The sequence below is a fragment of the Urocampus carinirostris genome, chromosome 16 (genome assembly GCF_059441175.1).
Source record: "Urocampus carinirostris isolate Australia breed hairy pipefish chromosome 16, RoL_Ucar_1.0, whole genome shotgun sequence".
Classification (NCBI taxonomy): Eukaryota; Metazoa; Chordata; class Actinopteri; order Syngnathiformes; family Syngnathidae; genus Urocampus; species Urocampus carinirostris.
In genome coordinates this window covers 32,359,533-32,374,504 of record NC_142364.1, presented here as the reverse complement: position 1 = coordinate 32,374,504, position 14,972 = coordinate 32,359,533, and the positions used below count along the sequence as shown (strand labels likewise).

Genomic DNA, 14,972 nt, shown 5'->3' with positions numbered 1-14,972 from the left:
ATCAACTTTTTGCCTGGCCATTGTGAGGGTTTAGCTTTGGCGTAATCCACAGCAACAGAATCGTCACCCTGCTTTTCCCGTCCAACCTCACGTTACGTCGTGATAGATAGAAGTCCGTCCCTGGGCATTACATCTCCGCTTCCTGACACTAAAGACTCCCTATTAATACAATTGTCGGTCTTGTTTTTCAACTGGCCGACATGTTGTCCTTCAGTAGATCGTTTTAAAAGTGGCTGCGCTTGTCAGGCTGCAGCTTACTCTACAGAAGGAATAAGGAATAATTTATTGTGGCGGCAGCAGAAGCGCTGCATTGTGGAATATGTAGTTTGAGATTTATCAGTGTTTCCTATATCCGGGCCATTATAGTAGATCTATAGAATATGATTTCACGGGCAGGATATAATTATAGGTCAGGACAGATGTGGCCCATAGATCGTGAGTTTGATACCTATGATTTAGACCGTAGTGACAAAAAGTTGCCTTGTAATTTAAGCTCAGCAATCGACACCAAGCCTTTTCTTTTCAACAGAGAAACCACGTGAATATCATTCGTGATATCATGACCTCATCGATTAATTTTAACCTCTATTATTTGACAGGACTCAAAAACAATATTTGTTCTTGTATTTGTATTGAAGTCTGTTGTTACTTAATGTATATTTATTTTATCAGTTACAAATGCTGACATCGCCTGTGACTACACCTCGTATCCAATCCATCCATTTGCTTTTAGGACCCACACACATCGTCTAGGTAAGTAATGTGAAAATAAATAAATAAATACATTTAAAAAATAAAAATAAAAATTCAATTGGAGTGTATGTTGAAAGACAGAAGACTTAAATATTGCTGAGCTAATCAGGATTTTTATATGCCCTACTCTTAAAGAATTCTGCATGCCTTTCCCAATCCTCATTAGGCTCGATTGACATTAGATTAATGGGGACATTTTCTCTTGTGATAACGCCAGTAATGGCCCAGTTCTGATGTATATCAGCAAAATCACCGTGTCAGAAATATTTTGAAGCACATGGCTCTATTCTACTTTGACTTTTCTTTTTTAAAACAGGAAAAGTTGTCAGTGGCTACAGAATCCGAAATGGAAAGTGGACACTGATTGGGAGACAGTCTCCTCAACTACCACAGGTATCCTGCAACTTCGTTCTGTTAGCTTTTATGTGTTTGGATTCTATTTAATTAGATTTTTTCCCCCCAATTTATGTTGAATTTGTTTTTAAAAAGAGTTGATGTTTTTCTATTTTAGAATTTTTTTTTTTTAAATGCTATCTTCTAAGTTTAGGAATATGATTTAGTGTTAGCTGTCCATGTTTCTTATTTGTTTTTGTTGCATCTACAGTTTTGCTGCAATGCTGATATTGAGGACCAATCCTGCCATGTGTAGAAATACATGTATAAATAAATACCTACAAATATACAGTGCTTTGAAAAAGTATTTGCCCCAATCCTGATTTCTTTGTTTTTGCATATTAATCACTCACAAAGTAAAATTGTGTTTATTGCCTTTCTCCCAACAAGTTAGCATGATGCAACCCGATTTATTCATCACATTAACATCCGTATATCTTCTTTGATAAAATTATTTGTATCCATATAATTGATTCTGAAAAGTGTAAACTATGCATTTAGCTAGTTTTAAAATTCAATAGGTTTAGAAAGTTAGCTTAAGCTTGCTTCTACATTTTGTAAAAAAACTACTCAATCTTAAATGGATGTTGTTTGACATGTTACAGGACGAACGTTGGCTCAATACGCCTCATATCAGCTCTGATTTCCTTCTTTCATTAGGCTTTTTATCCTGCAAGTCATGATTTGGATGTGCAGAATGGCGACACGCTCGCAGCCAGATGCATGTTCACTGGTGAAGGCAGAAGTGAAGAAACGTATATTGGGTAAGCTCTTTCCTAAATTCGGAGACATGTTGCACTGCATTTCCCATTTTTTAAGTTCGCTTGAAACAAGATGGCACCTCGATCATTCTAATAAGTAACCATTGATCACTCTTGGGATCAAGGGCATAGGTTTGGTGTTTGGTGGGACCAAATTATAACAAAACCACCAGCTTGACGCAATTGTCACACAATATATACTGTTTAACAAGGGGTATCAAACTCATTTTAGCTCAGAGGAAACATGGAAGAAAAAGCACTCTCATGAGGGGCCGGTCTGGTAAATTAATGGTCTGCCTCAGCTGTAGGGCTTTGGGTCTCTTGGAGGCTTATGATTATGATTCGGGGGGGTAAGATTTAATTTAAAAAAAAAAATAATAATACGTTTTTCCCCTCAATATGTTTTTCCTCCACTAAAATGTAATATCTTGTATAGTTTATCAACAGTGCATTTGTTAAAAAAAGAAAAAAAGTTATTTTCCACGACAGTTGATTTAACTCAGGGAAACTCGGTGACAATAATCGCACTGGAACACAAATTTAAGTGCAAATGATGACTTTGACCCGTCGAGAGGCTTTGGTACCTGGGTCGGTCCGTACCCGTCCCCGACCCCCCACACAGTCAAGGCCGCCTCAGTTCAGGCCTTAGTTCACGGCTGGCCATGGGCGTGCCCTTACAACCCTATCCTCAGCTGCCGGGTACGCAATACCTTCGGCGCAGGCGGGGCTTTAAAATCCCTGCTGTGGCGGCTGAATTGTGACTGACGCTGGCGCCTGCCGCATTTGTATGCCATAATGGGTGCAAGATTGGTCTTGAATGTAATTGGATGTAGTCTTGAAGAGGGCTTAAAAAATCTTACATTTGAATGGAATACTGCTAAAACTGCGGGTTATTGTTTGACTTGATGCTGTCCATTTTTCTCTTGAGCTCCTCTCAGCATTGTCTCGCGGGCCGGAATAAATCTGTTAGCGGGCCTATCCGTCCTTGCCATATGTAAAGGTTGATATTGAAGATGATTTTTATTGGCTCTCCTTGCAACTTTTTGAGGGAGATGGTGCTTGGGAAAACCTGCCTTACTGATTTCAGTGTCACCTTGTTGTCTTGTTCCTTCCTTTTTCATGATTCCTAACTATCTTCTTATTTTCTCTTTTTGTTTGCACAAAATAAATTTTTCTAAGAGTAAATTTTGAGAATGCAGCTTTTGAAAATCACACAATCATTTTTTATCATGAGGGTTCCTACAACTCACAATAAAATGATGTTCTAGTACATTTACAATCTTGCTAATGCCAGTTCTAACATTGAGTTTGCTTCAAACAAAGAAAACTACATGATTCTTGGATTGTGCTAACGAGTCCACATTGATCCCCTTCAGGATATTTACCTGGAACACACTTATCTTTAGATTTACTAAGCATTTACAAATGAAGTGTCATTTAGCTTATCATAATTTGTTTTTCCTTTATTAATCCCACTTGCAGGGGGGCCTCAGATGATGAAATGTGCAACTTTTATATTATGTACTACATGGACAGCAAACATGCCATCCCCTACATGAACTGCATGAAGCATGGCTCTGAGAAATTGTTTCAGCACATTCCACCTGAAGCAAATATTCCTATAGCTGTCAGTCCAGAAAATATGAAATTCATGACGCATATGACTCATTCAACAGGTACTTTTTATATTACAAATCCTATATTGTAAGATGCAAATATTTTGTAAATTGTCAACAAGGTGTATCTGGAAATTATTATTATTTTTTTTTTTTAAACTTTCAAACATTTTAACCATGCTTTTCTAAATGGATTACTTATTTTCATCCAAAATGTACAAATGAATATATCTAAATGGAGTTAAGAGCACAGTTAAATGTGGAATAATATTCAGACATATTCTCTAAAGTGGTTTATTTTCAACTTCTAGGGCTTTATATTATTCTCTTTTTCCATTACATTTAAAACGTTTTTAAATGTAATGATATATTTTGTCAACATTCAGGAAGACATGAACACTATAAAACCAAATTAATGCAAATATGTAAAAATGTAAGTAACTTTCTTTTTAAATACATTATTCTCAATAAATGCTGCTTTTCTCCCAACACAATAAACACTAAATCTTGCAAATTAGCATTTCATTAGCTTAACTTGAAGGTGATTTTTCTAGTTTTGCTTTACTTTTACTCTAGTCAAACAAACAAAAAAGCAATTTCCTAATATAATAGAAAACAAGCTAAAAAAAAGTTTTTTTAGAAGTTCAATGAATTAAGTAAAATAAGGATAATTGTCAAAATATACCCTAATTAGCAAGAACATTTAGCATGTTTTAGGAAATATTTTTTAAAACATACTAAAATAATAGATGAATGAATAATTAAATGTCATTACATAATGATTATTTATTTTTTTACTATGTTTTAGTTATAACTTCAGGTTAATTGGCCGGTCCAAATTGTCCCTTGGTGTAAATGAGCGAGTAACTTGTCTGTCTCTGTGTGCCCTGCGACTGGCTGGCAACCAGTTCAGGGTGTCCCCTGCCCACTGCCTGAAGATAGCTGGGATGGGCTCCAGCACCCCCGCGACCCTACTGAGGATAAGCGGTGCAGATAATGGATGGATAGTTATAAAATAGAATACTTAGAATGTGCAAATGATTTGCTCTGTCTTTAGAAAACTTAACTAATTTTAATAATTATTTTTCTCATATCACGGAAAATAAATTAGTTCAAAGTAATGATAGTATTATTAATAAAACTAATATTAGTAGATATAAATAATCAAGCAAAATGATCTGCCAAATGGGCATTGTTTTTATTTGTCTGCACTGTTAAAACATGTTGGTTAGTTTATTAGTACAAAATGTTTTATTCATTATTTTAGATTTTTTAAAATTGAATTAGTTTCAGTATATCACCAAACAAAACAGATCAAAATTGTTTTTTTTATTATTAGAAATATATTTTATTTATATCCACAACCCAGAATATTTGGCACTAGAAATTTTTTTTACCCATTACAGAATTAAAGCAATAAAATATTGTGACATTGATGTTAATACTTGGGTTATATGAGTATATTTTTTTAAATAATAGTTTTAGTGAGCTTACTGTTCTACCCAAATCTCTTCAAAGGTCAACAAGATAGCAGATCAACACCCGGCACAACCAGTGAAGAACAATCTTTCGATCAAGGTAAGCATATAACTACAATATTTTTTGAGTGGGTTTCTGTGGGTGTGATCATTGGAGTGAGTATAACTGCAAGGGCTAGGAAAGAATTAAAATTCTTAAATACGATTTTTTTTTTTTTTTACTAACTTTATTTAATCTCAACTTTGATTACAATGATACATTTCCAACATGGTGTATATTCGTTCAATCTTTAATTTTCAAAACCCTCACAAGGGTCACAGATGCCCTAGGAATTGTTTCCAGCCAATTACAGGGCACAGAGAGACCATCTACACGTTTATTCACAATAGGGATAATTTGGTCTTGTGAATGCGTGACCGAGTGGTCTTATTGGTTCAAACTGTATTATGGGTGCAAGAGGATGGAAATGCACCACGTAACGGCAAGTCACAGAAACCTCGTAGTTCAGATCTAGTATCCAATATAATATCTGAGAGGCCTAATCTAACACTCTTATTGATCTTCTTGTAACCGGACTACTTGGACAAAATCCACTCAAGCACTTGAAGAACTTCACACAGTGAGGCCAAGCCGGTAGTTTGAATTTAACCAAGGACCTCTGAAATGTAAGATAACCCATCCACCAAGTCAGCCAATGTGACACCCAAAGCTGTTTATACTACACAATTTTTTCAATGCAATGCTGTATAAATTTAAGTGTCATACAATTTCAACTTTCTAAATACACAAAGTTTAACATGATTTATTCAGAATCTCGATTTAAGGTATGTAAATAAGATGCAAAAAAATAATGTGTGAAGGACAACGTTTCCTTAATACCAAGAGGGTGTGCTATGCCAAAAACGTGACCATGTTAAAAAAAAACTCTACCGAGCACCAAGTGTGGATAAGCCATATACCAACAGCAAACTAAAACCTCATTTGGAAGAATGGAAATACTGTATAATAACTAAACAAAATTATATTTTGAGAAGTCAAATGATTACATCAAGAAATAAAAGATCACAGATACACTCGTAAATGACTAATCATAATGTATATTAATTTAATAAATTAATGAAATATAAATGAAGTAACTAATTAATAGGGTAAAGCTGCCTGACTATAAATGCAGTAACACATTCCATTTTTACAACATGTTTCTTTAATTGCCATTGTCATAGTATTAATTTTATCCAGTTAATTCTATTCAAATTTGAATAACTTAAAATGGCAATCATAACCATAACATTCAGCATCTTGTTCTTTCTGCCTCCCCTATTATTTTCTCTACCCATACACCTAATGGATGTGGGGTGCAAAGCCTGGCTAATTTTTTTACCACTTTGCCCATCCAAACAAGCTTTAACATCAAAGCTTCCACTTTTCTCTCACATTTCCTTTCTTTCCTCTCTTGTGTATGCAGGTGACCTCTATTCTCTAATGTCCAAGCTTCTCGGCCAAAACAAGGACGTAGTCCATATTCATAAATACAATCCCAGTTATAATGAAAAAGTCCAGTCTAAGCTGGTGGATCAGATTCACAGTTTAATGCAAAAGAAAAACTTGGGTTCTCCTAGTGCTTCACTTGCCCTCCAAACCAGCAGACACCCGATTTTGATGAGGGACAGGGTCCACAAATTCCATCAAATTGAGGCTGTGCCTAAATTAACAAAGATGCTGTCTCAGAAAAAAGGTAGGTCTAGGATGTCATGTCGTAAGTCATACTTTTTGTGATATCCCCAAAAAATTCCCCATGTCACCATAACTGGAAAGGCGTACTCACACTAGGGCTATTGTACTGTACCCAAGCACGCTTGCTGCTAAAGTGCTTGTTTTATAATAATAATAATAATAATAATTTCCTTGTATTGTCATTCTGTGTAACAATGTACACAGAACGAAATGTCGATTGCACCTGACCCGTTGTAGCGAGCCGATGCAGCCGCAGCCAACAGAGGGCGCCGCTGACCACTTTTTAAGTCTTAGGAATGACTCGGCCGGGGCGCGAACCACCGACCTCCCAGTCTCAAAGCGGGCGCCTTACCAATAGTGGGTGTAAGTGCAATTGATCCATGCCTGATCACTGCACAGATCCCTAAATGGGCATGCTTGGGAAAGGTGAGCCACAGCATGGTACAATTGCTGGAATATGCACACAACTGTGGGAGTAGTTTCCATGCAAAACATACATATAGAGCAAGCAAGCAAAATTGCTAATGAAACGTTTTTGCTACTGTTTTTTTTAAGTTCACACTCCATTGCACTGCCTATTCGATAAAACAATAGCCCACCTGGCGTCTCATTTTTCTTTGGTAAATCAACAAGAAGATGTGTATTTTGGTGGCAACTGGGCGCAGTTAGGTAGAGTCAGGAAAGGATAAGGAAACAAAAGTATACGGTCGGCATCAATCATAAATTATAGAATTTTAGATTTAAACACTTGCACAGAGCTTGCAGATCTTATTTCAGAGGGCAAAGCATTCCACAGCACTAGAGAACGCTCTTGAACCTACGGATTTCTTCTTGACTCTTTGAGTCAGAAGTAGACCAACATTTTAACCTATGGGAAAACTAAATCCAAAAGAGAGGGGCAAGACCATGCAAAATTTTCCATGTTGGTAACAGAACCTTAAAGTCACACCTTAAACCAGACCTGGGCGCTCCGGTCCTGGAGGGCCATACGTCCTGCCAGATTTTGAAGTTTGCGCTTCTTTAACTCAGGTGATACAAATTATAACCTCGTTAGCAAGCTAGCAAGTGCTCGTTAACGATACTGGTGATTGGAATCACCTGTATTGGATCAGAGAAACCTAAAAAATCATGAAGAACATACGGCCCTCCAGGACCGGAGTGCCCAACTCTGCCTTAAACAGACAGGTAGCCGGTGCAAGTCAGCTAAAATGTGGATGAACTTTATTCAAAAGTCTCACTGCCACATTTTGAACCAGCTACAAACTTTTGATTCTACATACCGGGAGATCAGAGAGCAATACATTACAGTAATCGAGACGAGAAGTAACAAACACTTGAATTATTATCTTAGCATCAGCTTGCTACAGCATCTGGTGAATCTTTACAAGATTGTGAGGATGGAAATAAGCTATTCTAGTAATATTTTTCACATGTAACTGAAACCCCAGATTAGGATGAAATATGACACCTAGATTTTTGACTAAGTCACTCTGAGTGAAATTAGGTTTGTCAAGGTTCAGAGCTGTGTTTGAGAGCATATCACAACAAAGAGTTGGACCAACAATCAATTAAGCGGCATACATCTTTTTATCTTGGCAAGGCAAGCCTCCAAATGTCCTCAAATTAACAGAGGGGTTGCCTCAAATGGCAGATACAGTTACATGTCAACTGAGTTCTGCCCAAGGGGGAAAGACAGGCTCAGCACGATGTAAGAGAAATGACCCTAGTGTGAATGCACCATAAGTAACCATCAAGCCGTTTTAAAAACCGCTTAGCCACTTCGATATATACTTCACCGTACATACAAATTCTTGTCTACCAATCAGTTGTATTGCCTATTTATGTTTAATATCTTTCTTATTTCCACTGTGTCTTCCTACTAAACTAATATTTCCACCGCTGCATCATAATAAAATGTTCTGCTGTTGTGATGAAAATCAAAACAGGTTATGCGCTCCTTTTGGCGGGATTTCGCCTTGTTTATATATCCATGAAATTCAACAAGTGTATTTAATAGGTTACTCTGTTTAGATGTTCATTTGGTGGAAGAGTCTACATGGCCACAAAGTTCACTCCAGCTTGGCCAAGTGTCAGGACTTGCAATTGACTCAGAGTCCAATCTGGTCATTTTCCATAGGGGTGACCACCACTGGGAAGCAGAGTGAGTAACAATAATAATTCACTGAGAGTATGGGATTTTGAGTGCAACAAAGAATCAAGCGAGCTGTTGAGAATTTACTAATTCAGTGCCATAACATAAAAAAAAAAAAACGTTTTCTGAATCCTTTTTTATTTTCATTTTAAAAAACTTTTCCAAAAGCTTTGTCACTGCTTATCAGTAATTATCCAACTTTTGGGAAGGATTTCAGTATGATAAATAACCACTAGATGTCAGGAATGGCTTTGATCAGATTGTTGTCCACACACCCATTGCCTAGTTTTACCTTCTGTTATGACAGGGAGTAGGCAGCCCATATTCTGAGTAGGCGGAGTGAAGCAGTGTGGTAAGAAAAAAGATACAAGTACGGGCGGTTAACGCTTTAAAGCTTTATTCTTTCAAAAAAAAAAAGATGACTGAGTCATTTTGTCATCGTGGTGCAAAGAGGGATGACATTTTGTGTATGTTCGGGATCCCCATGGTGACCAAAAATCATGTGATCTCTTTACTAGAAACATCAGGTGCTGAAAAGTTCATGCATGCTTTATGCATGAAATCAGTGTTCTTGCAATAAAATGGTATTTAGCAAGCAAGGCATTGTTAAATTATCGGAGGTATCACAAATGCAAACAAAATAAAATAACCAAAGTGAAAGTTCTGCTTGAAATCCATCCTTTCACTAAAAGTCGTTTTCTCTGAAGTTTTTTTCAAAACTAGTATTTTCAAGAAACTTAGCAATGTTCAACTGTTGTTTACCAAACAATGGTGAGAGCTAGAAACATACATTTTTAATGAAAGATGAGGTTTCACGCTTTCATTTGATATATGCTATGCCTATATAGCTACAGAACTGGATTTTCTGTTGGCCTTCATTTTGTTCTACAATTCATAACCATTGTACATATGTTCTTGGGTCTTTTTATGTTTTTTTATTTTGTTTTTAATTGAAATTTTCACTTGCGATACTTTTGTAGTGCGCTTACCCCTAAAGTGTTTGAACATTTTTCTTCCTCTTGCACCAGTAGCTAGAAATGGTAGATGTTTTAATTAAACATTTAGATACATTATGGGAAAAACAGCTTGGGGGTTGAATCATTTAAAATGTTTATGTACTAACTTTGTAAGATAATCTTTAGATTTAACACAATTTTCTTTTTCAGTTCATTTAACAGCCAAGCTGTGTACAGGCAGAGATTCCTTGGCCCTATTCAACAGTCCACAATTTTGGTTGTTAACACAGACAGCGGTGACATTGTCAAAGCTTCTGGCAGGAATATGTAAGTCATACACTTGATGTAAATGTTTAGAGTAATGTAGAAACAAATGTTTCCCTCGCCACTTATTTTATTGAATAATAACCTTTTATGGCTGCAACGTTTTTTTCCGATTGTCAAGGTTTTACCTACCACATGGTATAACAATGGACAAGGACAATAACTACTGGGTAACTGATGTGGCACTTCATCAGGTAAGACAACTCTTTTTTTACCTGAACTTAATCAGCTTTTGCCTATTTTATATCTGGCATGACTGTTGTGACGATGAACTAGTGTATTATCTTTGGATTTTCATTTCATAGATAGATAGATACTTTATTCACTCCCGCAGGGAAATTCACATTTCCAGCAGCATCCCTGCGCTGAGAACAATATAATAATAAAGCAAAAAGAATACAATATACAAATACCCAATGTGACGTGCTAACACCCACTGTAGCGTGTTATATAGAGTATCTAGCTAGTGCTACACAGAATACATATTGCAATAAAATTCGGTAATATGCAATGTAGGGGTTGTGGTTTAATGTGGGCCTTTACTCTGCCGGGTGGAGTTAAAGAGCCTCATGGCATGAGGAAGAAAAGATCTCTTCAGTCTGTCCGTGGTACAAGACAGTGACAGCAGACTGTCGCTGAAGCTGCTCTTCTGTCTGAATATAATGCTGTGTAGGGGATGTGATGAATTGTCCATGATTGACCGCAGGTTTTTTAGTGCCCGTCTCTCAGCTACTGTTGTCATAACACTTTTCTTTACTGTTTGTGAGAAGTTTAAAGTTTAGTTGACTCTCACAATTAGAAAGAGAATACATCAATGGATTTTAAACTCACAAGGAGAACAGGAAAGCCCAAACATCCAATAAGAAATTCCAACTTTTTCTCAAGGCCCTTACCTGAGCTCTTTGTTTTTATTAAATCTCCAAGGTCACAAAAGCAGAACTGAATCTAAAGGGTGTGAAAATCAAAGAACACTAACCCGATTGGCCAAAAGTGACAATGATGTGAACAGTTGATAATAGTCAAAATAAAAACTACAAACTGGCATCCTATGCAATCTCCTTTGCAGGTGTGCAATAATAAAAATAGAATAAATGTATCATTTTTCAAATAATTAATTGATGCCCGCGATAAGTGTATTTCCGCAAAGTAGATATTGAAAAATGCATATTTTCACATAGTTACAACAAGCGTACCAGTTTCCTATGTTGGAAAGAAACCTTGTTTTTAATAACTATGACTAGTTAATGGTTTTTGTTAATTAAAAAAAAAATGTCCATGTTTGTAACTTACATCTTTACTCTGTTTAGCTTGCATGATACATTGGTATGTTATTTATTATTTTTTAAGATATCATGATAGTCTGGCCCCAGACAGAGCCATTTTAAGTTTAAGTTTGTATTTATACTGTATTCTTATTTCATGTATTTATCACAAATTCATTTTGTTCCTCATATAGTGTTTTTAGACTTTATTTTGTGTTAGAAAAAATATATCTGAGAACTTTGGACCGTTTTCCTGAGAGCTTTTTTTGGAGCCCAACCTCACCAAGACCATAGCAGCCTCTATGTTAATTTAGTCTGAGACCCCTGCATTAGGGTATTTAATGCCTTTTGATTATTTTTTTCGATTAATCGATGAATGGGATTTCTAAAAACACATATTTTATTCCCTCTTATTTATTCAGATATTGAAGTTTTGGACAAATAGAAAAATAGTGCACAAAACAAATAAATATTCTATTATATTGAACAATTAAATCCAATGTTAAACAATAAACAAAAATACATACAAATGTATATTATACCCCTTACAAATACGGCCTCAAGACATCCTCTGCAGGATCAAAGTGCTTCTACAAGCATGTCCCCTCAACTCCACTCTTATTTGAGGTGAATAAACGTGCTGAGTGGCGCATAAATCGTTCGGCACAACAAATCGATGATCACATTCTTTGTCTGCGCTTTTTATAGTAAAGGGTTTCATCCATTCGTTGGTGCAGGCCTAGAATTAACCGTTTTAACTCAGTTATCAATCTGTTCATTGGCACACATCCCACCCCATTGCCGCACATTTTCATACGACAGCTGTGTCCCTACCTGTCTCTGAAGCATGGCATTGTGGGGTAACATTTGTGATATTCTGTGGCTGCCAATTGGCTACCAAATGCACGCAAAGACCTGAAAATATTGTTTGGTCAAGGTCTTGTGGGTTCTTTGACAGAGCCAATTTAATGCTTTGGATACACAGAGTCGCAAGATCCCATCGGACGTCATTGCATTTGTTTCAATTCAAATGCCTCCCTTTCCCTGACTTGCTCTGCTGGTTATGGGTGGTTTTCTTGGGCAGGGGTGCCTGGCATTGCACCATCAAAAGGACAAATTTAGGAAAGCAGGTCATTAATTTACATGATGAGGCCATTTTTCCTTTGCTCGGGTTGTCTTGTGTGCAGGATTAAATTGGTTGGTGGGCCTGAATCGGCCCGTGTGACGTATATTTGATACACCTGTAATAATTGGTTGATTCTCTCCCACAATTTCTTCCAGATGGTCAGTAATGCCAAGGGGAGGTGGTAAGGGATAACATGGGCACTCCCGAGCTGAATTGATGAAACAGAGCTTGTTTCTCTTGCTCTTCTACAGTACTCTTCGCTTTGCAAAGGATTCAGCCTTTCTTACCCTTATTGTGAATGTGCTACTCTAGAGTAAGGACTATAAATAAGGGGAAATTACATTAATGGGACTGAGTCCCAACCCAAATGTACCCAAATCCTAAACAGGGAGGGTTTTCCCGTTACTCTCTGCTCTATTTTGAATTAGTATACCATTAAATGTGGGGCTCCCAATAATCAAATTGGCCAAAAATGTAAGAATGCAGTGTTTGTTGATCATTTGTAGAGCAATTAGAAGAGCAACCAATACAATGTTCTTTTCTTTACATTCAGGTTTCAAAAGTGAGCAATGATGGCAATGACCGAACATTGTTGTCTCTCGGAGAGGCTTTCACCCCAGGGAGCGACCGTAACCATTTTTGTCAGCCGACTGATGTTGCAGTAGATTTCGAAACTGGGAACATTTTTGTGTCTGATGGGTACTGTAATGCAAGGATACTGCAATTCTCTTCTGATGGCAAATACATTTCCGAGTGGGGAGCTGGTAAGAATTTAAACATCACAACATCAACACAATATTGAAGTTGACAGCTACTTCAATCATTTTAAAAGCTAAAGTTATGTATTCAAAGCTGTTCTATTCAAGTTCAAGATGAGGACAATTTCGAATACCAGTTCCCTATATACATTTATGAAAATCAATGGGCATTCGGTCAAACTTTAAATGAATAAAGATTATGATTTGGATCATGCATCTCCAATCTCACACCATTTCACAGTTCTGTGCAAAGTTTCTTTCCTGAGAGTTTTCCCTTCTGTCTGTTGCTGTGTTGCTTGCTAATTTGAGGTTCGGTTGGTTTTATTTATTGTATATGAGGCAATGGCTTTAAAACTCAGTGGTTATTTACCTGCTCTCATTTTTGGTAGTAAATTGGAGCTAATAAATTGATGTACTTGGGAATCTTCCAATTTAGGCTCGTCAGACCGGAGAAGACGTATACCATTCCGGATCCCACATAGTCTTGTATTTTTGTCCAAAAGAAAGGAATTGTGTGTAGCTGACCGGGAAAATGGACGCATTCAATGCTTCATAGCTCAAACTGGAGAATTTGTCAAGGAAATCAAAAAGGAGGAGTTTGGTGAGAGCGTCTTTGCCATCGCTTTCAGTCCAGATGGAGGTGAGTTGATGCACCTGTCCAGAGATTAAAACTTTCCATTTACAATTAATCAGGAGGTTTTTTTTTTTTTTGACAATTCATCCGCTTTTCATTTACGAATACCTAAGAAAACGTATACCGCTTTATTATAAGGTGCACCCCAAAGAAGATATTTACATGAATAAGACACACTGGACGATAAGTCACATTAAATTAAAACTACAGTCATATCTATTGTATTTTCCGTGTTTAACCATTGCAACTGTTGCACATTTTTTTGCCTTGCCTTGCCTTATACACTAATAGTATATATTAGTGCAACGCTTTATCAGTTGTAACGTTTCACTGAACATAATCAAAAAAAACATTAGGTGCAACGGAAACCAAACCCGGGTCACGGTGATGAGAGTGCCAAAACCAAACCACTTGATGACACCACTATTTTTTTTTATGTGTCATTAAAACCTTGAGTACTAACCCACATGTACAAATATTGTATGCATTTCTACTGTATCTACATCAGGTTATAAGGCACGCTTACATTTTTCTGGCCATTTGGGTTTTTTAGTATGCATTTTATATTCTCAAAAATATGGTACGGATTTCTACGATAACATGAACTTATATGGTATTATTATAAATGATAAAATGGGATTTATTTTGAATGGTCTTGTGTGCAGGTGAAGAAGGAATAATATTTGCAGTGAATGGAAAATCTATGGATGGAAACACAATTTATCCAACCGGCTTTGCAGTAGATTACGCAACCAAGGATATTCTGGATACTTTCAGCCCAGTAAAAAGGGTAAACAAACCTTTCTACTCACACAAATTTTAAGTAGAATTTTTAATTTAATTATTTACTATAATGAAAAAAAATCTTTTCAGAAGTTTAAAATGCCTCACGACATAGCTGTAACAAAAAATGGGACCATCTTTGTGGGTGATGCAACCACCAAGAATGTTTTTAAGTTCATATCTGAGAGTAAGTACCTTTACTGCTACTCTACCTTTTTTCCACATTTTGTTAAAAAAAAAA

The 14,972-nt window shown here is 36.6% G+C and overlaps 1 protein-coding gene across 5 annotated transcripts in view; it reads left to right on the top strand.

Moving 5' to 3' along the window:
* The window catches only part of pam (peptidylglycine alpha-amidating monooxygenase), a 46,192-nt gene that overhangs the window by 17,210 nt on the left and 14,010 nt on the right, over positions 1-14,972 (top strand). For 4 of the 5 annotated variants that reach the window (XM_088355593.1, XM_088355595.1, XM_088355594.1 and 1 more), the window contains 13 exons: positions 673-753; positions 1,070-1,146; positions 1,807-1,910; positions 3,390-3,583; positions 5,042-5,101; positions 6,468-6,737; positions 8,768-8,897; positions 10,055-10,171; positions 10,290-10,362; positions 13,110-13,320; positions 13,751-13,954; positions 14,614-14,738; positions 14,822-14,918. In XM_088355593.1, the coding sequence (XP_088211719.1) occupies positions 673-753; positions 1,070-1,146; positions 1,807-1,910; positions 3,390-3,583; positions 5,042-5,101; positions 6,468-6,737; positions 8,768-8,897; positions 10,055-10,171; positions 10,290-10,362; positions 13,110-13,320; positions 13,751-13,954; positions 14,614-14,738; positions 14,822-14,918 (1,743 nt within the window). The remainder of the gene's footprint in view (positions 1-672; positions 754-1,069; positions 1,147-1,806; positions 1,911-3,389; positions 3,584-5,041; positions 5,102-6,467; positions 6,738-8,767; positions 8,898-10,054; positions 10,172-10,289; positions 10,363-13,109; positions 13,321-13,750; positions 13,955-14,613; positions 14,739-14,821; positions 14,919-14,972) is intronic. The other variant, XM_088355597.1, reaches the window with a different exon arrangement.